The sequence below is a fragment of the Galleria mellonella genome, unplaced genomic scaffold (assembly GCF_026898425.1).
Source record: "Galleria mellonella isolate WM207_F2 unplaced genomic scaffold, CSIRO_AGI_GalMel_v1 utg103, whole genome shotgun sequence".
NCBI lineage: Eukaryota > Metazoa > Arthropoda > Insecta > Lepidoptera > Pyralidae > Galleria > Galleria mellonella.
Genome location: NW_026441966.1, coordinates 3,647,452 through 3,672,429, shown reverse-complemented (window position 1 = coordinate 3,672,429; position 24,978 = coordinate 3,647,452). Strand labels below are relative to the sequence as shown.

Below are 24,978 nucleotides of genomic sequence, written 5' to 3'. Positions count from 1 at the left end.
CAAAGTCGAAACCATTGTCTATGCTCGTCGTCTGTCATTACTCCCCCCCCCCCCTCCTCGAGTTGTAAAATAATGTTGCTATTCGTTTAAATTTCTTACTAATAAAATTTTATGAATATAGCGTAATCTGTAACAAACGAAGATGTAAATAAATTATTAAAACTATTATAAAATTGTTTCATTTATCCAAAAATTCCAGACGACATTGTAAAAATTATTAATAATATTATTAATATAACATCATAATGCCTACATTCAGTAATTTAAATAGCCTCTGTATTGTAAAATTGAATTTCTGAAATCTTTTGTCTTTTATAAAAAAAATATATCATAATTTCATTAGTTTTGGCATAACATTGAAAGTTAACATATATCTACATCATAGAGAAAATGCTTATTATATTACTTTATATTATAATATTAGTAGATCCATTATAAATAACTTACCTAATTAGTAAAAATATTTTAAGTACCACACCTGTTATATTAATTCATAGACTAAGATGCAGATGCAATTGAAAATTTTAACAATAGTTTCTTTTGTACCGTAAGCGTATTTTATATTTTTTTTTTTTTATTTTTACAATCCACAATCTTAACATACACTGTCTTAAAACATGTAAAATCTTTTTATATATATTTTTCAGTAGTAATACATATATAGTTTTTGTTAGCAAGTGTTTTTGTAAGTACAACGCTAGGTGTTAATGACGACATTAAATAATGTAACTAAATTGTAACTTTTAGCTTTTATGTCCTGGCAACACTATATATATTTTTTTTATTCTTAACTTTCGATTCGTGCTAACAGAACGCGCGCTAGCTTTTATCGAGTGATTACTAAATAAATAAACATTTGGAAGTAGAGAAACCTATTGTTTGTGTACTTACGTTTATTGGGTAAGTTTTGAATTCTAGATAATTATTTTGCAAAATTTATTTAATATATAACTCTTTTTTTGTCTACTAAAATCTACACCATTTCTAGAAACATTTTCCCCATCTGTTTGTGCAACGCAAATCGATTCAACGCAGTTTACAAAGTAGGAAACTAAATTTTATTTGTTGTTTCAGGTCGTAATATTTGTATTTAGGTTAAATACGAGAAAAAATATTAACAATGGCTCTGGGCGGTGGAATGTCTTGTGTAAAATATCTTCTTTTCCTTTTCAACCTTCTATTTGCGGTAAGCACAATACACAATTTATTTTGATGTCTCTGTAGTATACAGTCTTGTCTCGACATTTGAAAACCGTGAATCATACATACATATTTTCACAACTTCTAAAGAGAATACCTGCTAAATATCAAATTAGTCTTTATTAGAAATATCATAAATAAAAAAATATTCTTTATTTATAGGTAGGTACTTCATAATTCTAAATTTGAATTTGTTTAAATAATTTGTACAGCTTTAACCTGTTGAGTGTTTGGCTTTGTAGCAGTTGCCATGCTACTAGTGCTTGACTCATATTAGGAACTTCATAAGTACCTACTTGTACTTTATGTTTCTAATTATGACAAATAATTAAAAAATATTTTATACTCTTAAACTCCATCATCATATTTACTCTTAATATAGTAGACATCTGCATAAGTAGAAAGAAATCTAGAAATATTTTTTAGATAAACCCAACTAGGACACTTAAAAGATAAGAAATAAAAAAAAAATATCTGTGGGTAGGTATGTGGCTATTTCCTACCTAACTACCTATAAAAGATTACCTATCTAGAATATTACACATATGCTTTATCATTACCATGTTACAGTTAAATATGACTCATACAAATATTTTACACAAGTATTTGTAATACCCATACTTATCTATTTATATTTGTCATTAATGTTTTTTAAATCTTGTGTCATTATATTTGTCATTGAATTTGTTTTTGCTATTTTAAATTTTATGTGTACTGATATATTTTTATTGATAATGATACATATTCTTAATTTGAATTTAAATAATTTTATATTTTTTTAAAGTGTTTTTATTCACTTCACACTTACGAGTTAAGAATTCTGTTTTGTGCTAACTATAAACTGGTTTAAAATTAATATAACTATAAATTTTATCCTCATTAAAATCATTTTAATATATTAATTAACTAGCGATATCAAAAATGCCATAAGTTCTTAATTATATGTATGTAATTAGCATACATATATAATTTGCTAGCAACCAACACTAGCTTTGCTTGGGGTGTGATTAACTATTGCAGTTAATTGTAATAAATTGTACAAACATTATAAAACAGTTACCAAAACCTGTTGCATAGTAGAAAAGAAGTAAACTGAAACATAGACAATACCTTTGTTTTATACTATTTAAAAATAAATGTGTGGTTTGATTACTAGGATAAAAAATAGCCTATGTCCTTCCAACCAAATAATATTTTTTCAAGACAATTGACTGTGCCATGATTGCTAAAAAAACAAAATGTGTTAATTTCTCTCTATCTAAAAGTTTTAATACTAATTGCAATATTAAATTAAATGACGAATCTCTCGAATTTATAGAATCTACTGTCTTTCTAGGAATCACACTAGATAATAAAACACAATGGGGTGCACAAATTCAAAGCCTTGCAGCGAAACTAAGTTCAGCAGCTTTTGCCGTGCGTTTAACAGTACACTGATACTGATACTGCTATAGTATTTTAGTTATTTTCATAGTTTACTCTTTTATGGAATATTACTATGGGGAAAAGCGGCAGATATTAAGAATATATTCATATTACAAAAACGTGTTTGATCTACTGTATGAAGAGTCGTGACTCATTAAGAGAGAAATTCAAAGAGGCAAATATTCTCACCGTTGCTTCTCAATTTATATATTCAAATATTCTATATGTTCATAAAAATCTTGACTTATTTCAAAAAAATCAATATTCATATATTAATTAACTAGATTTAAAACAAACTTGCTGTCCCCAAGTATCGTTTAAAAAAGTTAATAGGTCTTTTATGGGAATATATATAAAAATTTACAATAAGATACCAAAGGATATGTTGGAATTACCCTTAAATAAATTCAAAACATCTGTTAAATCATATTTACTGAGCAAAGCCTATTACTCACTAAACGATTACTTGAATGACGAGTGTGCATGGCAATAGTTGTTCATGCACTGAATTTTCATTTAATGTTAGACATAGACACCTATATAAATATACATTGTAAATAAACTGGCTTTAAAAAAAAAATTCAATTGAGTTTCTTGCCAGTTCTTCTCAATTGGATCTATATAAACTGGACGGTAGGGTAAATATAAAATTATAATGTAAAAATTTGACGTTCATAAGCGGCTAAAATGTCCTACATGAATAAATGATTTTTGAATTTTGAATTGTGCATTGATTGCTCAAGGGAGCAACAATAAAATAAACTCATTATTAAACTGACTTTAAAAGAATTAAGTTCTGAATTTGGTTGTATTTAGTTTTTATTACATCTTGGCATTAGATTAGTATATTAGTTGAGCCTTTTAAAATAATTATTTTGTAATTGCGATGAAGAAGGGCATAGGTGATTTTTATATCAGTTAGAGCCATAATAAGAATAATACTAGTCAATAGAATATGTTTTACAGTTTTTGTCTGACTTTCTGTTTGTAAGCTTATTGTATATACCAAATTGAATGCTATTAGTTATATTATAGAAGATTGAACATAAAATTAAGTGTTCTAATATTTAACATTGATACACTATCTAGAACACTATTTCTTGGGTTTGTCTTCACATGTTTCCTCCCACGAACACTCAGGTTATGGAATGAGGTTCTTAAAAAAAGAGGGTTAAGAGGTTTCTTCAGGGTCGGCAACGCACACACAATGCCCGTAGTTATTACAGGTGTTCATAAACTACGGTAATCGCTTACCATCAAGTGGTCCGTATGCTTTTTTGCCATCTCAGTGGTATAAAAAAAAAGATGAAACTATGTAAATTATCGATTTGAATATTTTTGTCGAGAAATCAAAATTAACACGTACGGAGTCCGTGACTTCGTGTGAATTTGCAGAAGTTAGTCTTAATTATTATTAATGTAATAAAAGTTCGGTTTTTAGGGTTCTATACTAAAAAGGAGCAAAGGAACCCTTATATAAGAACGCGACTATAATTGTAAAAAAATTAATATCTTTGCTAAAGGGTCCGAGGGGGTGGGGGGGGGGGGGGGGCAGTGAAACAGAAAATTTCAAAATAAAGCTAATTGTCCAAGTGGATTATTATATGAATGGGCTTCATATGTACATTTTAAAATTGATTTTTATTTACTTTTATACTGCGTAGTTTTGTAGTTATGATTGATAACGTTAATTTTATAGTTTATAAAGTTAAATAATTATATTTTATAAAGGTATATGTTAATATTACAGGAAAAATAAAACAATGTTTTTAACTAGCACAGTTTTTTAATAATTATCAAAAAACAAACTTATTTAATAATCTGGGTCTAGTTCGTATGAGAAATGCAAAATAAAGATAATTATTTCTCATATTTATATATTTATTTACGAAATCCTCGGCATGTGAGTTTAATCCGCAGCTGACCGGCTTTTTATTTAAATTATATATAAGTAGGTAGTTAAAAAAAAATTAAATATCTCTTTGTAAATTGAAATTGGTTTAACATATTAGATGTTAATTATTAATAATTTTCCCCCTTCCTAGAAAATAATCCTAAATACGCCAATGAAATCCACTTTTCTTCCAGATCACTGGCTTGATCATTCTCATAGTGGGCATCAAGGCGGAAGTGAATTCCTCACCGTACATCGACCTGACAGATGAGAACTTTTACACCTCGGCGCCTGTTGTGATGATAATAGTGGGCATCATTGTCTTTGTGGTTGCCTTCTTCGGGTGCTGCGGTGCCGTCAAGGAGAATCATTGCATGATCATCACGGTAAGTACAAGTATAATATACTAGTATAGTATATATTCCATATATGTTTTAACGAGAAAAAATCGACTACAATCTTTATAAAAATTGTAATTTTGCGGAATTCCATATTATTGGTTATTTGATTACAATTATTTTGTTTAATTCCTCTGCCTAATGGTACTAATGTATGTGTGCCACTGCCAACACTCGAAGAAGTTCTACGACCTTCTATATTAGCAGCCATCAACTCTGACTGCCATTTCATCTACGCACTTTTTGCGACACGTATTTCACGTTTAAACATTAATAGACGACTGCTTGGAGCCTAGTGTCGCCCAAATTGCGACAATATATGGTAGTTATGTATCCCAATCGAGTTGATTTTTTGGCATCATTCTCGAAATCCCTAAAATGAAAATTTTATTTTCATAGCTTAGTGTAATAATCAAATTAAAAAAAAAAACCTTATTCCTAATTAAAATTTATTATAATGCTAATATGTATATCTATACCATGGAATGGGGCTGAAATTTTAGTTTGTAACACTTCGAAACAGTATACTCTGTTATGTCCATGGTACTGCTCATATCTATAGGCGACGGTTACCATTTTCCATCAGGTGGGCCGTCAGCTTGAAAGGAATTAAGAAAGGAATGAGTACAATTATGGACTGTTCCCATAAAAGGGATTTCTACCTACCTATACCTTAAGGAAGTGGACGCCCATGAGAAAAAAAACTTAAAAATAGAAATAATTAATTTTTATATAAAATACCTTGAATTTAGAACGTAGAATCTTGTCGCTATAAAAAAAATTTTTCAAAAGCTAACAGAATTTTACAATGCAAAGAAAAACGTTACGAAATCATCACGGGGGTCAACCCTATGATTTGCAATATGAATTATTCTAATAAAAGATGTCGCGTAACATACAAAAGAAATGCATACGAATTAAGAAAGTTAGATATATTCAAAGAGCAATGCAGCATTTATTATAAACAGAGTAGTTATTTAAATTGTCAGCACTTACTTATCAATCATGTATAATGACCTTGCAAACTGTCCCGTGTATATTGCATTTAATATAATATGTATTTATGTGTTCACTGCGTAAAGTAATGACATTTATTATTATAAACTATTTGACCCGGCAACGTTTTTTGCTCCCTACCTCCTTAATGAAGGATGACTAATGACCACAGTGTAAGGAAAAACCAGCTGTCCAAGTCCAATTTCTTTATCATTTCCCGAACGATTACATGGCTATTAGGGACATGTTTAAATGTAACTTTTGAATGATTTGCGAATGAAAAATTGACCAAGAATTAACCACGATGGTTTCCAGAAGAGACCGCGTGGAGGTCGACTTATGTAATGGCATATTGCTGGCAGTGGGGCCGCTAGTCCCTGCTCCTAAAAACCCCTTCCCCAATACGTAATACTTGTTCAACGTAAACTCGTATTTGAACAGAAAATAATAAGCACATTTCCACTACAATAATACTGTCCATAAAATTCAAATTGGCGTGTCGAAACTACAATAACAAACAGGTGACCAAACATCGATATCTCTGACGAGCACAAACTACTTAACTAATACAAAACCATATTTGTTATGTTCTAGATAACGTGTTTTCACCCGTTATCACGAGTTCATATACTTTGCGACATCTATTTCTACAGTGCTTGTAACCTGATTGCGTGCATTATAATATTAAATAGACGTTCGTGTCATTCATAAATTATCTATTTCATTTGGTTTTTTATATATCTAACTTTTAACCGCGGTTTGGACCGCGTGACCGGAATATGTTTACTTACCTACTAGGTTAAAAAGTAACATGTCCCTCTCCATCTCATATATATATACCTTTATACCAACTTTTATAGTGATTAGTTAAGAAGTTATGACGTCACAAAGTAAAAACAAACTTTCACATTTATAATAATAGTAAGGATAAACACTACTTTCACAGTTTTGAAATCAATCAATCAAGAACTGGTTTTACCAAGATTGAGGTTTTTTTTTTTAAACAAAATCCGTTATAATCGGAGCAATTTTAAAGCAAACAGCCATCTCTTATAAACATACAGATAATGAAAAGAAAACAAAAAAGTTATATAATATCTAAATATCCAATTTGTCGTGTTGTTCCGGCATAGGATGGACCACCCCTTTCTTTCCATGGTTGTCATAAGAGGCGACAAAAGGAACTTAATAGTCGAGGGATGGGCAGCAGCGTCCCTATTAAAATATCACTAAAAGCTTTACTGCGGTTGCCAAGCGTGTTGACTGCCGGTAAAACCCCCTATATAATGGAAATCTATGTTCAACAGTGAACAGTTAATGGCTGATATGGTGATAAGTTTTTAAATATCCAAACAGATACATTTTGCTCCAAAAAAAAAGAAACAAAAACTTCACATGTTTAAATTTAGAACCTCCTTTCTCATTTTGGGTAGGTAATAGCCAAAAGAATAACTGTTTTTATTATAGTAATCGATAGGATCAAAAGGTTACATATAAAGTCTCTCAAATAAACATAATTCGAAATTGATAGTAATATCAATTATACCCTGACTTAACTATATGTATACCTAAATACAAAAAAGCCATTTTGTTTCTCTTAACCCTGTGAGTGCCGACGAGGGCTATCACGCTCGTGCGCATTGCAACTAAAAGTGCCACGAGCATCATAGCGCTCGTGAAATTAGTCGCTGTTTAGCTTGCTGTAAAAAAAATATTAAAATTGGATAATTTTTGGAGGAGATAGTTTTTTTTTTTTTTAGAGATAAGGGTAAATGACATCAACACGACAAAGATTTCTTTGGCATTTTTAAGTAGATATGAGTAAAAATCAATGGCACTAAAAGGGTTAATATTTAATTTTCAACCAATTTTAAAAAAAAGGTGGTTCTCAATTCGAATGTATCTTTTTTTATTTCATCATTATTACATCAGCCGTTAATTGTCCACTGTTGAAAATAGACCCCCCCCCCCCCCCCATAAGGAGGAGTTTTGCCAGTAATGGCCATGCTTGGCAGACGAATTGCCAACTGATATTAGGCTCTACTGATGTTGTAAGAGGGACGTTGTTTGAAGGACACATTTGCCTAAGCGTCGAGCTGCGTATTTGACTACAGATTGGACGTCATATTGTTTGTCAATATGTCGATTATTTCCAAGAACACTTCAGCTATAAATGTATGTACAAATACTGACTGTATCTAATATGACGTGTCTTGTATCCTTACTAATATCACTATATAGTATAAAACAAAGTCGCTGTCGCTGTCTGTCCGTCCCTATGAGCTTTAAAACTACGCAACAGATTTTGAAGCGGTTTTTTAATAGATAGAGTGATTCAAGAGGAAGGTTTATAAGTATAATACATGCATAATATTATAGATAAACATTCTGTAGTAGGTAGGTATATTTAGTATCAGCATTGCACTCGTGTGAAGCCGGGGGCGGTCGCTAGTGTATTATAAATGTGAAAGTGAGTTTGTTTGTCACCTCTTAGCCCTGGCGTTTTAACGGCTTAACTGAATATGAAATTTTGTATACACTGTATGCTACGAATGAGCCCGTTAGACCCTATTACTGAAAATCTCTTTCCTCCCATAGACTATTTTTTTTTTTTAATAGATAATAATATGATTGTAACTCCACCTGCGCTAAAGGTATGCGCTGGCGTGGCAACAGTGAGGGATGGTAGGCGAGGATGAAAAGGCAGATCAGCCCATCGTACACCTGGAATTCAGCACGATGATTTCCAAGAGGGCCACGTGGACTGATAGTTCGCATTATTTACAATGACGACGAATCGGTGATAGGATGTATTGCTGACAATGGGTCAACTAGATCATTTTACTAACAATCCCTTTCCCCCCCATAGATTACTATTTACCCCGGTCACACGGATGAAGTCACCAGTAAAAACTAGTCTTTAGACAAATATTTGAGCCTAGGACAAAAACAATATGCGAATTTTAACAAGAGAATGAGTTTCCTTTGTTGTATAGTTACCGCGATAAAAATAAAACGATGACGTCATTGACCGCTAGCAGCGTTTAATCACAGTGTCACTACCTGTTTGTAACTTATTGTTCCCAAAGTTGATGTATAAAGAAATCGATTGTGTAGCTTGTTAGTTCATACAAAAGACATGTTTTTATGTTACCGTCTGATGGCAAGTGGTAATCGCCACCTAATCATCTCATATAAATATACATCGCAGAATGTACTGTGATAGCGCTTCTCGTACTTTCTTCCATTGTCTTAGGTATTTTTATTTATTTATTCTTTGTTACAAAATATCTGTACAAAACGGACTTAATCCCTCCTAGTCAATCTTAGAGAAGTGTTAGAATACTCGAATGCCGTACTGTTATTTATTGATATACGTACATACTACAATTAACGTAGATACATAAGTAAATGTATAAATAACAAATATATTAATATACACAGAAATTGCCATGTGGTCCCGGCATAGAATGAACCATTCCTTTTTTCCCGTGGGTGTCGTAAACGACTAAGGGAACTTAACGGTCGAGGTATAAACAGCAACGTCCCTCTTGAAGCATCACCAAAAACTAGCTGCGGTTGCCAATTCGCCTGCCAAGTGTGGCAGCTAATGGCATAATCGGGAGCTAACGCGATGTAAAAGCTTTTACAGGTAAATAGCTCCTACGTACCTGCTTCTTTATTGCCGACGTTTCGACGTGGATTGCACCACGTCGTGGTCACGTGGTCTCGATTGTGTATTTAAAATATGTGTAAACAATGCGACAGTTTAAAATTATCTGTTTTATGAATATCTATATATATATGTAATTACCATCTAAAACATTTTTCCATCAAGTATCTCTACACATGCTAAAGATTGACTAGTAGAAAATATCTATATCAATAAGCCCGCTTTTTGTATCACATTTTATTGTTCAATAAACTTTAAATAAATGAATATTTGTTACTCTTTCAAGCAAATATTACTGAACGGATTTGAATGAAAATAAGTACACAGATAGGTAATAATCTAACTTAGTACATAGAATACGTTATGTACTAATTCACGTACCCGGAGTTACGGGATACAGCTAGTAAAAAATAAAAAAGTTGACACGTTTTCGGCAAAGCCTTGGATTGAGATACTCTATGTAATCTAGTTAATTATATGATCAAAGATATCAACAACATCAAGTTAATTAACTCTTGTTTCTCCGTAGCCAGCTATAAAGATCTCGACCCAATTGGGCCATCCATTTATGTCATGGGGATATCGACCCACACTAAAATTAGCTCTTATATTTAGAACAATCGAAAACATAGTGGTGAATATAAACACTCGGTATGCGAGAAAATCACGTCCCAACAATTTTTGTACTTCTGTTTCGGTCACAATAATAAACATCCAGGGCCTGATTTTCTTTTAAATATAATATCACTAGTTTTTCCCCGCGATTCCGTTTACATGCCCGGGATATATAGATTCATTCGGGTAAACGAAGTTCCTTTTTCAACCGAATATGTATTACATGTATGCCAGAGGGTAAAAGGATTGTTTGTTGGTTTGATGAGAACCAATAGCCCCATCTGTCTATCCAAATACTTTCCTGGTTAATTTTTGTGGAATACGTCACAGTGAGCCAACTGACCTGCTTACATCCTCACCGATCATCTCTTACTGGGGCTCCACCAGTGTATACGAGTACATACCAACAGCGCAGGCGAAATTACAAAATAAAAAAAAAGTATATAAATAAAGAATGTATTATATATAAATAAAGAATGGTAAATAAAAGTTAGTTCTCAGAAATGGCAGCGCATGAGGGGTGTTATGGGCGACACAGTATACCCTGTTATGTCCATGGTACTATTCATGTTTGTATAGGCTACAGCTACCACTTTCCATCAGATGGACCGTCAACTTGTTTGTGACAATCTAAATTAAATAAAAAAATATTTGCTTACATACATTTTGCAATTGATTTTTATTTATATAAATGTCGAAAAAATCTTTAAAACTGTTTAATCTATATAAAGATACGTGGAGCAATTTCGAAGCGCTGGAATTCTGGAATTAGAGTAATTGGTGTCATAACAGAAATGGCAATTACTCAAGTTGTGGTGAAGTCACAAGCTATGACCTTTGACACGCGCCGGCTGCACGGACGCTAAATGGACACTTCCTGTCCATTTAATTTGTAACTGTTGTCCACGTACGATAAGTGGAGAATAAGGAAATACGTTTATAAGAAGCTTTCTCGGCGCCTGTTATTGAATTTAGCTGATAAAATATACTCAAGCATGACCTGTATTATTAGTGTATTTTAATGGACGATAGTGGATTTGTAATCCCGCTTGCGCTATCGGTACACGCTGGTAGGATAGGGCACCAGTGAGAGGATGATAGGTGCGAATGATAATAGCATCGTGACGAATTTCACAAGATTCAACCAAGTTGGTGTATATATCGTCATAGTCGTAAAATACTGACGGATCTTACGAAGATTACATACAAAGATCCGTCACTATTCTACGACTATGACGATATATTGCTATAGCGTATACCAATGGCGTAGTCTAGGTTTTTTTTTAATGCATGAAAATGAAATTGGAACTCTGCCTATGCTAGCGGAGCACTTATTATCAGGTGAGGATGAAGTCATGCCAGTTAGTCTATCGTGGGGAATTCACTAAATGAAAATTAGAAATTAACCACGATGTTTTCCGAAGTAGACTGCCTTAAAGTCGACCTGATAGGCTATATTTTACTAAGTTTATATTACTAGTAATGGTGACTAGTGTCCCCATTACAATATTCTACTCTCAAACTTAATCATTTTTCCATCGTGTTCCAGTTCTCGGTGTTCTTGCTGATTATCTTCCTGGCCGAGCTGGGAGTCGGCATCGCGGGCTACGTGAAGCACAAGGACTTGGAGAACAGCATCTTGCGCCACCTGAACGACACAATCAAGGACTACCCGACAAATCCCGACGTGCAGCGCACCTTCGATATCATCCAGACCGACGTATGTCTTAAATTTCATATATAAAATTTAAAAGTTATATTTGAAGCACATCATGTGCTATAAACCTATGTAAAAGTGAGATTGGCGTTCATTTATTTCAACTATCTATGATCTATTTCAAAAGATCTTACTGTAAATTAATATAAACTAATATTAGGCCCGACCATATAATTTGCTAGTAATGAAATGAAAAATTGTTTAGATTTTTTATTTTACTAATTATTCATTTTAATAAGTAATAGAGACAACTGGTATGCACATATACATCCTCTCTCTCTCTCTCAAAAATGTTTTTTCAATCTATACATAAATCTATATAAATTGCCCAATGTAAAACAATTCTTATATTATGCATTCATAAACACAAATATATGTGTTCTTTATTTATTATGCGACTTCTACAGTGGCCACTAGCCATAATCATAAATGTTTACTTCCAGTTGAAATGCTGCGGCATCAATGGACCGAATGACTGGGAAAACAACAAGCTGCCGATACCAAACACATGCTGTGATGGCCAAGTGATAACTAACGGTACCCCGGCCGAATGTAGCATCAACTCTCCTACCCTGCACAATAAAGGTTGCCTCGCTGAAGTTGTCTCGCATTTGCAAGAAATAGCTGCGGTCCTCGGCGGCGTTGGTATAGGCATAGCTATTGTACAGGTAAGAAAATTATTTATTGGTTTACACCAGTTTTTGCCCACAACTTCCTACACGTAAATTTTGGAAGTAGGCAACCTTTCAACTTCTTGATGATTCATCAAGAGTTACACACCAGTTTTTAAATTGGACGCTCAAGAACTGCGAGAACCGCATCCAATCTGCTCCAGTAATTTTTGTTTGATGCTGGAACAAACATAGACCAGACAAAAATTCTAAAAATAATTGTTTAGCTTCACTTGCTCTTATTAAGATCCTATTTTTTTTTTTTTAATATCCTATGTACAATATATGTCTTCAAATTAGATTTTTCTTGTAGTGTAAGAGTATTTAATGCGACCATTTAGGTAATTATCACGACCTAGAGCTACCTCGACATTTCAATCAGGTTATACCAGCTGCGGTCAGGAACCGAATCATGTCCAGCAATAAATATAAATCGTGTATAACGAAAATGTATATAGATATGTCGTTGCCACGTAGAATAGGCCACCCCCTTTCTTTCCCGTGAGTGTCGCAAGGACAAGACTAAGGGAACTTAATAGTCGAGGAATGGGCAGCAGCGTCCCTCTTAAAACAACCAAGTATTTAAAATGAATAAATAAATAAAATGTAAATAGAAAAAGGTATTGCTCATGTGTATAGGCGACGATTACCACTTTCCCTCAGGTGAATAGTTAGCTTGTTTGTCATTCTAAGTTGTAGAAAAATAGCATAAAATAAAAGAATGACCATGACGTAATCAAAATAGTATACGACACAAACTATTACCCGCAAAGGTCGTGAGTTCGAATCTAGTCAACGTTAGTCTATATGTCAATTATTTTTTTTTCAGCTTCTGGGCGTCATATTCGCTTGTTGCCTCGCCCGTTCGATCCGCAGCCAGTACGAAACAGTATAATTTGGAACAAATGCAACCAATCTCAATGTCTGTAGAAGTTAGTCTATAAGATAAAATTATATTTTTGAAACATGTGATTTGTAAAACTTATAAGTTCAATCTATGTGTATATGTAGCTTATTGTTGCAAATGGAGATTTATTTTTTAGTTCTTTTATCTGATTATTTTATGTGCGTTATTTAAAATAGATCTCTCTAAACTTATTTTTTAATACCTCGAATACATTGATCAAATATTTCCTACATCACCAGCAAAAGCAGTGTGGAAATTAAAATTAGTGGATATAATTATTGGTGTGAACAAGCACAGTGCACGGTATTTGACATTTTTCACATGAAAAACACGAGTGCTCAGTGTAAGACTGATTTTCCAAATAGATTATTTCCAAATGCCAAAATCAATCTGTATTAATTTTGTGTTACCTACATCTTTGTATTAATCGAACAAAAGTCCGTTTGAATGGATATTTCATTGTAGTAATATGTAAGTTAAATATTATCGGTGTTACAACCGTTATTTATTACTATTGTATCTCTACAAATATATTTCTTTTATATCTCTTTCATATTATAAACTTAGATCAGTGTTTTATAGTGTTTCTAGAAATGTATACTACTATTTATAATAAAAATTCACATTATCTAGCATTCGTTTTTTAATTAACAATAATACAGGGTGGTTTTCAATAGATATCTATTATTTTTCGTGTCAATTAATTATATTAAATGAACCACTTTGGATTAGAGAGCTAAACTTTGAATGAACTCGTATGCAGATTCCTACATAAAATTTTAATAATACAGAAGTGAAAAAGTTCAAAAATAGTGCTGATTCTAAAGTGCCATTTTTTTAGACTCCGTCTTCAAAATTAAAATTTGATATCAAAAGGACTAATAGGATTTAAATTTTTAATAGATTTAGGTCAAAATTATTATATTTTTTTTTTTATGATGGTCCATGAAACAACAATTTCGAGAAATTATCAAATTAAAATATTAGCTAAGAGATGATTTAGAGATGTGGCGCCACAGAATAGACCACAATATATCAGGTCTTAATAGGAAATATTTCATGATGAAATTCCTATTCATCTCATCCTGTTGCCAGGGGTGTACTCGTCTTCTCGTTGCTTAGGCTACTGCATCTAAGTCGATATACCAAGTGAATTTAATACTTTATTTACCATTAAACAATTCGTTAACATTAAATAGTCGTTAAGTACCCGTAACCGGCGAGCGTGTATGAAAAGTTTGATGAATGTGGAAGAAGCGAAAGAGGTTTGTTTGAATCGAAGCATTTGGCGTTCCATTGTTTCTGCCTACCCTAATCGGAGACAGGCGTGACAGATATGTATGTATGTATGTAAATAATTCGTTCTCGTCTACTTATCTCTGTGGTCAGAATACAATAAAACAGCGTTCAGTGTCCTAGTTACACACATTTTTATTCTCCTATTTTATACCATGATATAAATTGTAACAAAGGATGATTACAAGGGGTCAGAGTTTATACATCGAGTCAAGGAACATTCAGTCGCGTTAAATACGATTGTTGTCTTATGCAAGCAACACAGTTGTAAAAAATAATTATTAAAATCACAATGACAAATATGCCCAGTCCGGAATACAGTCGCAGTATTCGTCTATCTGTATGTCGCAAGCATCTGAACCTCACAGCACCACTAATGAAATCACCAAATTCGTCAATTAAAAATATATAATCAACATCGCCGTTGCGATATCACCAAAACATTCATATACGCGCGACATACACTTTTCGCTAAAATCATTACAATGCTAATACTATTTATTACTAAGGTTAAGACATACATTATACAATACCTAGACAATAAAATAACTTATATCTAATAACTGTTTACAATCTAAACGGAATATAGAAAAAGATCGAATAACGTTAGATTGGAGCAGAGGCCAAGTGTGCCCGGTACATTTGGCACGTGTTCACGGCGTAAATAGTGGTTGCAGTTGCATTACTTATTCACCATCTTTGCATATTACAATTCCATCGCCGACGATTTTAGATGCAATTGATATGTCAGTTTTGTAAACAATCTTTCGGAACATTGAACGGCCTCACACAGTATTGTCAAATCACTTGACGGTATATGATTATTACGAGTTTATTGGAACGATTCACATCGATACCTAGCATGATCACATCTTAGTAACATATCCACAAGCCCTTTACTATAAAAAATAAATAGGTTTTTTATCCTCGACCTTATTATGTAGGTACAATTTAATTTTTAAAATAGTGTTCTAGATTGCGTCGAATCTTTAAAAATCTCAATATTAATTGCACTTATATGCGAACAAAAGTTTCAATGGCAAAACTAAAGATTCAAATAATTTGACTATCTAAGTCTTAAATTAAATGGACAAAAAGTAGAAAATCTACAATTTTTTTCATACAATAAGGCTTAGGTAAGGGAACAGCATTGCATGTTGAATGAAGAATAAAATGTACGTCGTAAGAAAATAAAATTATATGTACCTACAATTTTGTTATTCTAAAATAATTTATACAAGTTACTTTCTAAAAATCAATTACTAATTCATATTGATTTAAATGATACATTTAAAACTGTTATAGTTATTAAATAAAAAAAAATATGTGTAAATATGTTTTTTCTTCAGATATTAGATTAAAACATTTAATCATTACTAGTCTTTAAACTTATATTTCGGTATTAAAATTATAAAAAATGGGACTGACTAAGGTCCCTTATGGGATATGAAGAGAGCACCTTACTCATGTAGTCAAATAAGATTATTGGGAAATATTGAAAGACATACTATGCACTGATAGGAAGCTTGCCAGATTGGGTATTGTTTTTTAAATAAATTCTCTAACTTTATTGAAGAAAAGTGAAAATTTTTTTTGGAAATTTTGAGTAATATGTAAATATCATATGTAACTTGTAAACTCTATAGAGAAATATATATCTAATATATCTCTATACAGTAACTGTAACTACAGTACAATATATGACTGAAGATATATAACCGAAACGCACAACGGCCCAAATGAGAGGCTAAGTGCGGAAAACAGTCTTTCTTACATTATATAACCGAAACAAATTAAAACCACAAAAAATAACCTTTGTTTTTCATCATTCAGGGGAAAAGTTCTAGAAATCATATTGATTTGAAGAATTTCACGTTTGGATAAAAATCTAAAATTTTCATCTTTCAACCCTGTTGGCAGTTTACAGCAAAAGAAAAGAAAAAAGAAAGAAAGAGTTAACAAACTGACTCACTTTACCCTTTATGTATTTTGTAAAAAATAACATTAAATAGATGTTTTGAATTTATGTAGAAATTGATATCAATTGTAAATTATAATTTGTTATTGTTGATATTAATATAATTTACAAATTAATATATTTCATTGCATGCTGCATAGAGGCAAGGCACCCAATACACTAGCAACATTACCATGTGTGGTAAATATATGTCATAGACAATTATAATAAATATCTATGATAGACACAAATATGGTATCCTTAAAAGTTATAATGGCATGGAAAATGCTAAAATAAACCCATAATAATTTTTCTAACAAAGGAAAGTCAATTTTAATCCAGTTCCTAAAATCAAAAACGTAATGTATAGATAATGCAATTTATTATTAAATTAATAAGTAGATCTCTATTCACGATCGATACGTAACCTTTTTTACAATTAGTTGCAAGTGTTTGAGATCATCGCGTTTCTGCGGCAAAATTGACTCAATTTTCATTGTTTAAATCTACAATTCATAAATCATTAGTAAAGTCACGACCCATTAAACAAAAATAAATTCAGTAATAATTCTAGTATACATATCCAAAAGTATTATCTTACAATTACTAGCAGAATGGAACAAGAACCATGACTAGTCATTACCAAATTCACTTTTGAACTACAATGGGATTGTCGCTGCATTTGAAACAGCTATAAAATTAACAGGCAATCATTCATAACAAATAAAATCATTATGTCCCTTAAAGTTATACACATCAGACCTTCCCAAGCATGTTGACATCACATTAATCGCAACTAAATATTAATAAGCCGTTATAAACAACGTGCACTATTTGCGGCATATTCACATACAATTTGTGTTCATTTTAAAATAAATTGTATATCCTCTGCATATTTGGGTTCATGATGTAGCATATTGAAAAATTTGAACTATCAACAAAAATGAAAGTCGTCAGTTAGCGGACAGTCAGTTCCCAGATCGATGTATAGAACCGAGTTGTGTGAAGTTAAATTTTTCAATACCTTTTTCAGACAAATTTGGATATAAAATATTTGTTGACTCAAAGAATATGGCGCAAATGGTGCATATTAATGATTGGATATTTTGATAACATTATAAGCTTACATTTACGTGAACAGGATGGATTTAGAACAGAATGGTATTGAGTATGATACTTTTAAGTTGTTCCGCTGCGGAAATGGGGGGTAGTGCAATCATGTCGCATAACGCTTGGTCCACAGGCGCGCGATGCGATCGTGCTCCTCTCTATTCTGCATGTATTGTGTTGCAATACTGCCCACTAGCGGATCCGCTGCAAACCAAAAGGAAGCATAAGTTAGTAACAAGTCAAGAGCAAGGATTATGAAAAACATGAAGAAATGTAGATTTTTTGCACCATTTGAAATTACCAATAACAGCCTATATAAATAACAATATTTTTCAAACAAATTTTAAAAGGTTTTAAAATAGTTTGTATTCTTTTTTTATATGTTTGTTACCTTATTACTCTATCAAAATGAAAATTTTTGTCCGTTGAAGTCTGTTTTTTTTTTTCTTTAATACAATATTATTTTAGATAAAAATAGGATGGTAATCCCACTTATGCCTTTGGTTTATGTAGGCGAGGTTCCATTGAAGGAAGTTAGCACATTATGAAGAATTCAATAGGAATTGACTACAATAGTCCTTTTTACTAACAACCCTCTCCCCCAATACAGCACTATAATAATTAAACTATCAAAAGAGTGAATGAATGAATGAAATTTATTGCGACATGAGATTGTAATAGAATAGAAAGGATAGAAAACATTTTTTGCTGGAAAAACACAATTACAAAAGAAAATACAAAAATATTACATATATAAGAAGTGTATCATACTAGGCAAAAGGAACTGGCTCAGCTGATGCTGCGAGTGTCCCAGTGGAATGTGTACAGCTGCACAGTGCTGGTTTTCAGCCCATTCAGTAATAGTAACATGGAATGTTTAGTAATGGGACTCTATTGGAGGGGAAGAATTATAGCTAATAGTTCCAATGCTAGCAATATAGGGTATATTCCCTATATATATCCCTGGGGAAAGGGATTGTTAGTAATGGAAACTAAGGGCCCTATTGCTAGCAATATACCCAACCAGGTGGTCCCCCTGGAAACCATCGTGCTGAATTCCAAGTATATTCATCACAATAGGATAATTAAATATAATATACTGTTATATATGTGTACTGCATATACTGTTAGTGTAGGCGGGGTTACCATTCCATTATCATACTCTCCATATTATGTCAAACTCCACTCATTTCCCTCTAGAAACCATCGTGATTCATTTTCGTGAAATTCGGCACGATGAACTAGCAAAACTGCTTTCATCGTCACTTACCATCTTTCACTAATGCCCCGCCTGCATATACCAATCGCACAGGCGGGGTTACCATTCCATTTTCATCAATTAAAAAACCCCCTGTAGGATATTGTGTGAGCTATATCACTATTAATTCTGTTAATCAAATCCATAAAAGCCCTAATCCCCTTACATATCTAAAAAATATCTCAAGTAGAAATACATACATATACTTTTTCTTATCTAGAAATAAAATCAATATTAATATTATAGTTTTTTATATTTACTTTATCTATGGAGACTGAATTAAAAAAGGAACAAACTAAATGAGGCTTACCTGGATTACAGTCAGTTAGCAATGAACATATGGATAATAGGACCTTAGATATAGTCAATGCCGGGGACCAATTATCTTTGAGAATATCTAGACATATCACTCCCTGGCTGTTGATATTACAATGGTATATCCTAGTTCGGAATGTCACCTGAAACATCAAAACATAAATTAAAAAACCTTTAAGTACAAACTCTATCAAAAGCTGTATTAACAATAGTGTGTCTATTAACAAAATTAATTAATGAATAAATACTCTCTGCATTAATTTTAATTCATTTATTTATTAAAAAAATAATATGTGTGTAGACTATGCTATAAACTGTTGCTTATAAAGATACTCATTTCAGTTACTTATAACTGAAGTTATTATTAATAGAGAAATATTACAAATTTAAAATTGTATGTAATTCTGTATATGAACAGAAATAAAGAAATTCTGTAAATCATTTTTTTTTTATATAGTTTCAAGGAACATTTATCAATGAGTACACAATTGATGTTAACTAGTATATAATTAACATGAATTGTATGTGTACATGGATAAAGGTACGGGTACAAAATACCCAGTGGTCCCAGCATAGAATAGACAATTTTTGCTGCATATGTGTTAAAACAAATGTGGGGTAGTTGGGATAGATCTTTACATTACATAAAGAAAGATCTAAGACCAATTTGTATTCTAGAGAAATAATGTCATCTTCTTCTAGCAAACTCCCAAAAAATTCTATTATCTTTACATTTTAAATTGGGACTATTGAAAAATTTTGTCAATGCTTAAATGTTTAAACAGGTGGGTCAGCTTAAAAAAATAGGTGCCAGGTAAATTTCAAGCCCTCAAGTTAAAGAAATTCTGAAAACTTTAATTCTGTTTTACAGAGCTAAGAAAAGAGGCCTGGAGTATTTAAGTAGTTGGTCATGGTTTTCTGGATAAAAGGAGAAGCAAAAATTATATTGAAGCAAAAACAATCTCCTACAAAAGTATTAACTGCTGGGATGCAATTTGTCCCTAAAAACTTGTTTCCTTCTGTCTCATCATAATTGGTTTCTACTAACTGTGATTATATAAGTGGTGAGAATAGTGAATGATACCACGACATATTGACAATGGAAAAGAGATACCAGTACCGGTAGAATATAACAATGTTAGCAGACTACCGCTGGAAACTCCGACATCATTGAAAGTGATTATAAAAAACAAGCAAAAAAAAAAAGAAGAAAAATTCTTGATTAAAATGATTAAACATTTTATTTTATTTATTTAACTTTTCAATTTTATGTAAAAAGTTAAAATAAACTTGATAAATCATGATTAAAATAAATCATTTATGTTCTTGGAAATTTTATTTAATGTCCACTTTTTTATACTTGTCATTTTCTTTAAAATGCTAAATTAAAAAAATATTTCTATTTCCCTATTCAGTAAACCTAAACTAGAATAAAAATGTAGCATTTATTTAAAAGGTACACAACAAGTTAGATTTTGTAGTGTTGTTGGTCAATGTTGGTATAAGAACACATGCCATTTCACTATTTTATATTATTTTTTAAACCTTAATGCATAGTGTGAATACATTAAATTTATAGTATATTTGGTGGACTTAACACCAGATGATGTTATCTACCAGTCAATGATGGGACAAACAGAAAACAATAGTGCATATATGCAATAGTGGTGCATTGAAGAATTAAGGAAACAAACTAAGCCTTAACATATAGACTAATATAAACATAAACAATATACATATATTCACAAATACATAATTTATTACTATATCAAATAATTAACTGTATTAGAGTAGTAAGCTCAAACAGAATAACCAAGAATTTTTTTATAGGGATAAAATGATGAACCTAAACACAAGCAGCCTATGTCCTACTCCATTCCAAAACCCATAAAAAATTTATAAAATTATTAGGGCACCAAAGGATAACAAACAACACACACTTTTATAATGTGTGTTGTTTGTTACATCAGTAATTAAGGATTAAAGTAAAGGATATAACTGCATAAAATAATTGTATGAACTATTAGACAATGAGAATAATGAATATGAAAGGTGAAGGTGAAAACAATGAACCTACAATAAATATGAAAATTATTTCTTTAATAGTAGTGTAGTAGTTTAAGTGTTAATGATGTTGTAATAGTATATACAATTAAATAATTACGTACCTTAGGAGGCTTAAACGGATACTCTGGTGAGAAATGGATGTCGAGAAAGAATACGCCACCTTCATATACTGAACCGGGTGGTCCCAGTATAGTGGACACCCATTCATACAGATTATCCCCTTTGGGACCTGCACTGCAATTGGGTGGTGGATCTAGAGTGATTTCTGCTAGTTCCTTTTGAATTCTCTTAGCCGATGTGCCGAGTGCCTTAGACATTTTGGGATTGGGTTTGTTCTCTTTTGAGTCTGGTTTATTATCAGATATAGCTCCACTCGAGCCCGCACCGCCTCGGCCGCGTCCCGTGCCACTTCCTGATGAACCAGATGCACCGGACATTATCTAAAAGTAATAAAGGACTCACTCTGCTAAACTAAATGGCAAATTATATTAACGTCAACAAAAAGGATGATACAACAAAAATGAAAACATTATTTTAATAATAAGCCAAAAAACAATGTATGCACATGCTGAAACACTATATTGAAAGAAAAGATGCACATTAACGTTTGCACGTGAAAATAATTACGCAAAGTTTTAATTCACAATGTATTAAAGAGACAGCACATTTGCAGAATCTACAGCTTGAAATACACCTTATAAAAAATATTATGAACAATGCAAACAACATCAAAAGTACAAAAGGTGAACTGCATTTTTTTTTTATTTGAGAAACGAAGAATTTAGGAACAAAGACTTTGATTGACGCTTAATTCAGGACACTAATCGGCAAAAGTAAATGAAGCAACTATTGTTTAATTCTAAGAGTACGTGATAATGAAGTTATATCAATGTAACATTGAGAAAAGTAATGGAAAAAGATTTATTTGTACCTTACGAATAACAGTCGGCCATCTTGTGGGCTGGCGTTATCCGATAATTTACAATTTTTCGCTACACCAGTGACCCAATTCAAGAAATAGACTTCTCCAAACACGCGATAGATAGAATATAAATAAATTCGTCCAGATTATGTACAAATATTGAGCTAAGTTATCAACTCAAACTTCTCATTACGTGCTCCGCATCCGCACTGGAAAGCGCAAATAGGTAGCCTGTTACTTTTCCATGGTAAAAATATAAAAACCGTCTGATATTAAGTTTTAGGGATAAAATATACCTTATTAAATGTTTGACTTGCTATTTTGCAGTATACCGGCGAATTTCAATGTTTCAAGCCACTTCTACTAGCACATTTCATACATTTGTCCATCACCCTCACCAACACACAAACAACCACCTACTGATTTTAAAAGAATGCACACACGTTGGAAATGAAAATATAGAATAAATTATTTTAATAAATTTATCTATAAGGAGAACTATGTCAAAATGTAATTGTATTGAAAGTTTAAATTAATATGAAACTATATTTAAATTTCTAGAAAAGAAGAAATTCACGAAATTGTACACAACCACTTTCGGACATTTTTCAACTTTTTTTTTAATAAAAAAAAAAGTTGCCTTTAATGTTGCCATTTCAATTGCAATGTACAGACGGATTCTTTTAAGCGCTATTTACACGTTTTCATCTAAGATCTAAATATTCCTAATAAAGTTTTTTTAATCGATAATAATGAATAGTACTCCCTCCTGCGTTGTACCAAAGAGGGATGATAGGAAAGAGTGAAAAGATAGGTTTTTTTTTTACAACACAGGGGGCAAACGAGCATGCGGCTCACTTGATGGTAAGTGACTACCGCCGCCCATGAACACCCACAACAACAGGGGCATTGCAGGTGTGCTGCCGGCCTTTAAATTTAAATAGGTCAGTTAACCCATTGTGAATTCATCTTTTTCTATTCTCATTATTCACCTCTGGTTAATTTTCATTATTTTCATTTATTCCTGGTGTATTTTCATTTAAAATATTATTATTTTATCTTCAATTTCGTTATTATTTTCCATATTGATCTGACTTTCAACATTATCATTGCAATCGTTTTCATTTATGTTAACATCTTTTTTTTTCAGTTATTAATTTCTGTATTTTTCTTTCAAATTCCGATGATTTCTGTTCCAATTTCTGTTTTGTTGTTATTGTATCACTGTCTAAGATACAGGTTTTATAATCTAGTTCAGACACAGATGTATAAGGTGATCAAAATATACAAATGAAGTTGTACTTATTTTTACTGTAATATTCAGTGCTGAGTTTGTTACAGTTATGATTATACAATAAAGTTATTATTATTATTTTAATTCCCATCTCCCCTCTTAAGAAGAGAAGATGGCAAACTAACCCTCGATAGAAGTATAGTCGGCCGGGTTTTCAGGGCAGTATCTAAGAGCACTTCTGCATCTTTCCCGAGAGTGAGTCACCTCGGAACCACAACCGTCTGAGGTGTTGTTCCAGACTGGTTGGGATAAGCCCATTTACCGACAGAACGATTGGGATGATTTGGTGGATGTAACCCCCTACATCTCGGTCACTTAGTGAATCAATTTCAATTCAAATCTTCTCTTCTTCTTGGTTTCGGCTTTCACAAGATTCTCGTCATACGATATGGTGACATCCACCAAAAACACCCTTGAGAGTGCCCGATCCATCGCCACAATATCAGGTTTGTTAGCAGGAACTGTCTTGTCCGTGATAATGGATCGGTCCCAACAGAGCCTGACGTTGCCGCTTTGAAAGCTGGCTGCGGCTCGTACTTATAGTACAGCAACTTCTCATTTGCGAGGCCGTACTTGAGAGCTAATTCTTGATGGAGTATTTTGGCTACCTGGTTGTGTCTGTGCAAGTATTCAGTGTTAGCAAGAGCTGACCAACCCGAAAGCCTGAGTGACTCCCCGGGATGGCGACATGCCCGACAGATGTCTTCAGTGCTATCCTTCAGAATATGTTTTTGGTAATTGTTCGTCTTAACCATCTGGACCTGTATAGCACAGAAAAAATTCTTGGTTTCTTCGAAGAGATACGGGTACGGCCCGTGAAGAGCTTTGAAAAATCTTCCTTACAACTTCTTCTCTTTCCATACGCTGAGATATACCTTAGACTTCGAATTTTTGCCAGTCTTCTTTAGCTAGAGAAAAAGAGGTGAATCCTTTTTCACATTCTATGACCTCTTTATGCATACCCTCGTCTTTCTATTCCGAGCTCCATTCTAACAAAACTGCTATAATCGTTTACGATATTTAACAGCTCTGTGAGGCGTTCAACGCTAGGAGCTAGCAGTTTTAAGTGATCCATATACACGAATGATACACCATGAAGTGCTATATTTTTCAATTCATAGCAGGCTATAAACTAGTATAGAAATGTTTAATAATGTCGATTAATTGTCAATGACAAATTTTACATTACTAGATTATATATTCGATATAATTTATGTAGAAAGTATGCATGCAGGTTGTATCTGAATTTGGTAGGGGTATATG

At 32.4% G+C, this 24,978-nt stretch overlaps 2 protein-coding genes and 1 long non-coding RNA gene across 6 annotated transcripts; 1 reads left to right on the top strand and 2 right to left on the bottom strand.

Annotated features, from left to right (window-relative positions):
* Positions 1–751: 751 nt before the first annotated feature.
* On the top strand, positions 752–14,131 carry LOC113517289 (CD63 antigen). Its single transcript, XM_026901934.3, has 6 exons — positions 752–900; positions 1,075–1,186; positions 4,714–4,905; positions 11,751–11,921; positions 12,362–12,586; positions 13,419–14,131. The coding sequence occupies exons 2-6, from the start codon at positions 1,121–1,123 to the stop codon at positions 13,482–13,484; spliced, it is 720 nt and encodes a 239-aa protein (XP_026757735.1). The 5' UTR covers positions 752–900; positions 1,075–1,120; the 3' UTR covers positions 13,485–14,131.
* Positions 4,759–7,515, bottom strand: LOC128201844 (uncharacterized). The gene is made up of 2 exons (XR_008253461.1): positions 6,705–7,515; positions 4,759–5,290 (listed from the first exon to the last, which is right to left on the bottom strand). It is a non-coding gene; the product is annotated as an uncharacterized LOC128201844 (long non-coding RNA).
* A 771-nt stretch (positions 14,132–14,902) lies between the features above and the next one.
* Positions 14,903–23,056, bottom strand: LOC113517653 (ubiquitin-conjugating enzyme E2-24 kDa). 4 transcript variants are annotated; one of them, XM_026902407.3, is made up of 5 exons: positions 22,718–23,056; positions 22,431–22,630; positions 21,601–21,939; positions 19,428–19,575; positions 14,903–18,063 (listed from the first exon to the last, which is right to left on the bottom strand). In XM_026902407.3, exons 3-5 carry the CDS (start codon positions 21,934–21,936, stop codon positions 17,966–17,968), a joined length of 582 nt encoding a protein of 193 aa, XP_026758208.1. In that variant the 5' UTR covers positions 21,937–21,939; positions 22,431–22,630; positions 22,718–23,056; the 3' UTR covers positions 14,903–17,965. The 4 variants fall into 4 exon arrangements, with proteins under 4 accessions (XP_026758208.1, XP_026758210.1, XP_026758209.1 ...); XM_026902409.3 differs by having other exon boundaries at positions 21,601–21,911; positions 22,718–23,055; XM_026902408.3 differs by lacking the exon at positions 22,431–22,630.
* Positions 23,057–24,978: the final 1,922 nt, after the last annotated feature.

Excerpts from the sequence above, each read along its gene's own strand:
- LOC113517289 (XM_026901934.3), top strand. The coding sequence starts at position 1,121 with ATGGCTCTGGGCGGTGGAATGTCTTGTGTAAAATATCTTCTTTTCCTT. Across the intron at positions 1,187-4,713 it reads TTTTCAACCTTCTATTTGCG|ATCACTGGCTTGATCATTCT; the intron begins GTAAGCACAATA and ends CTTTTCTTCCAG. Across the intron at positions 12,587-13,418 it reads TAGGCATAGCTATTGTACAG|CTTCTGGGCGTCATATTCGC; the intron begins GTAAGAAAATTA and ends TTTTTTTTTCAG.
- LOC113517653 (XM_026902407.3), bottom strand. The coding sequence starts at position 21,936 with ATGTCCGGTGCATCTGGTTCATCAGGAAGTGGCACGGGACGCGGCCGA. Across the intron at positions 19,576-21,600 it reads ATCCGTTTAAGCCTCCTAAG|GTGACATTCCGAACTAGGAT; the intron begins GTACGTAATTAT and ends TTGATGTTTCAG. Across the intron at positions 18,064-19,427 it reads GCTAACTGACTGTAATCCAG|CGGATCCGCTAGTGGGCAGT; the intron begins GTAAGCCTCATT and ends TTTGGTTTGCAG.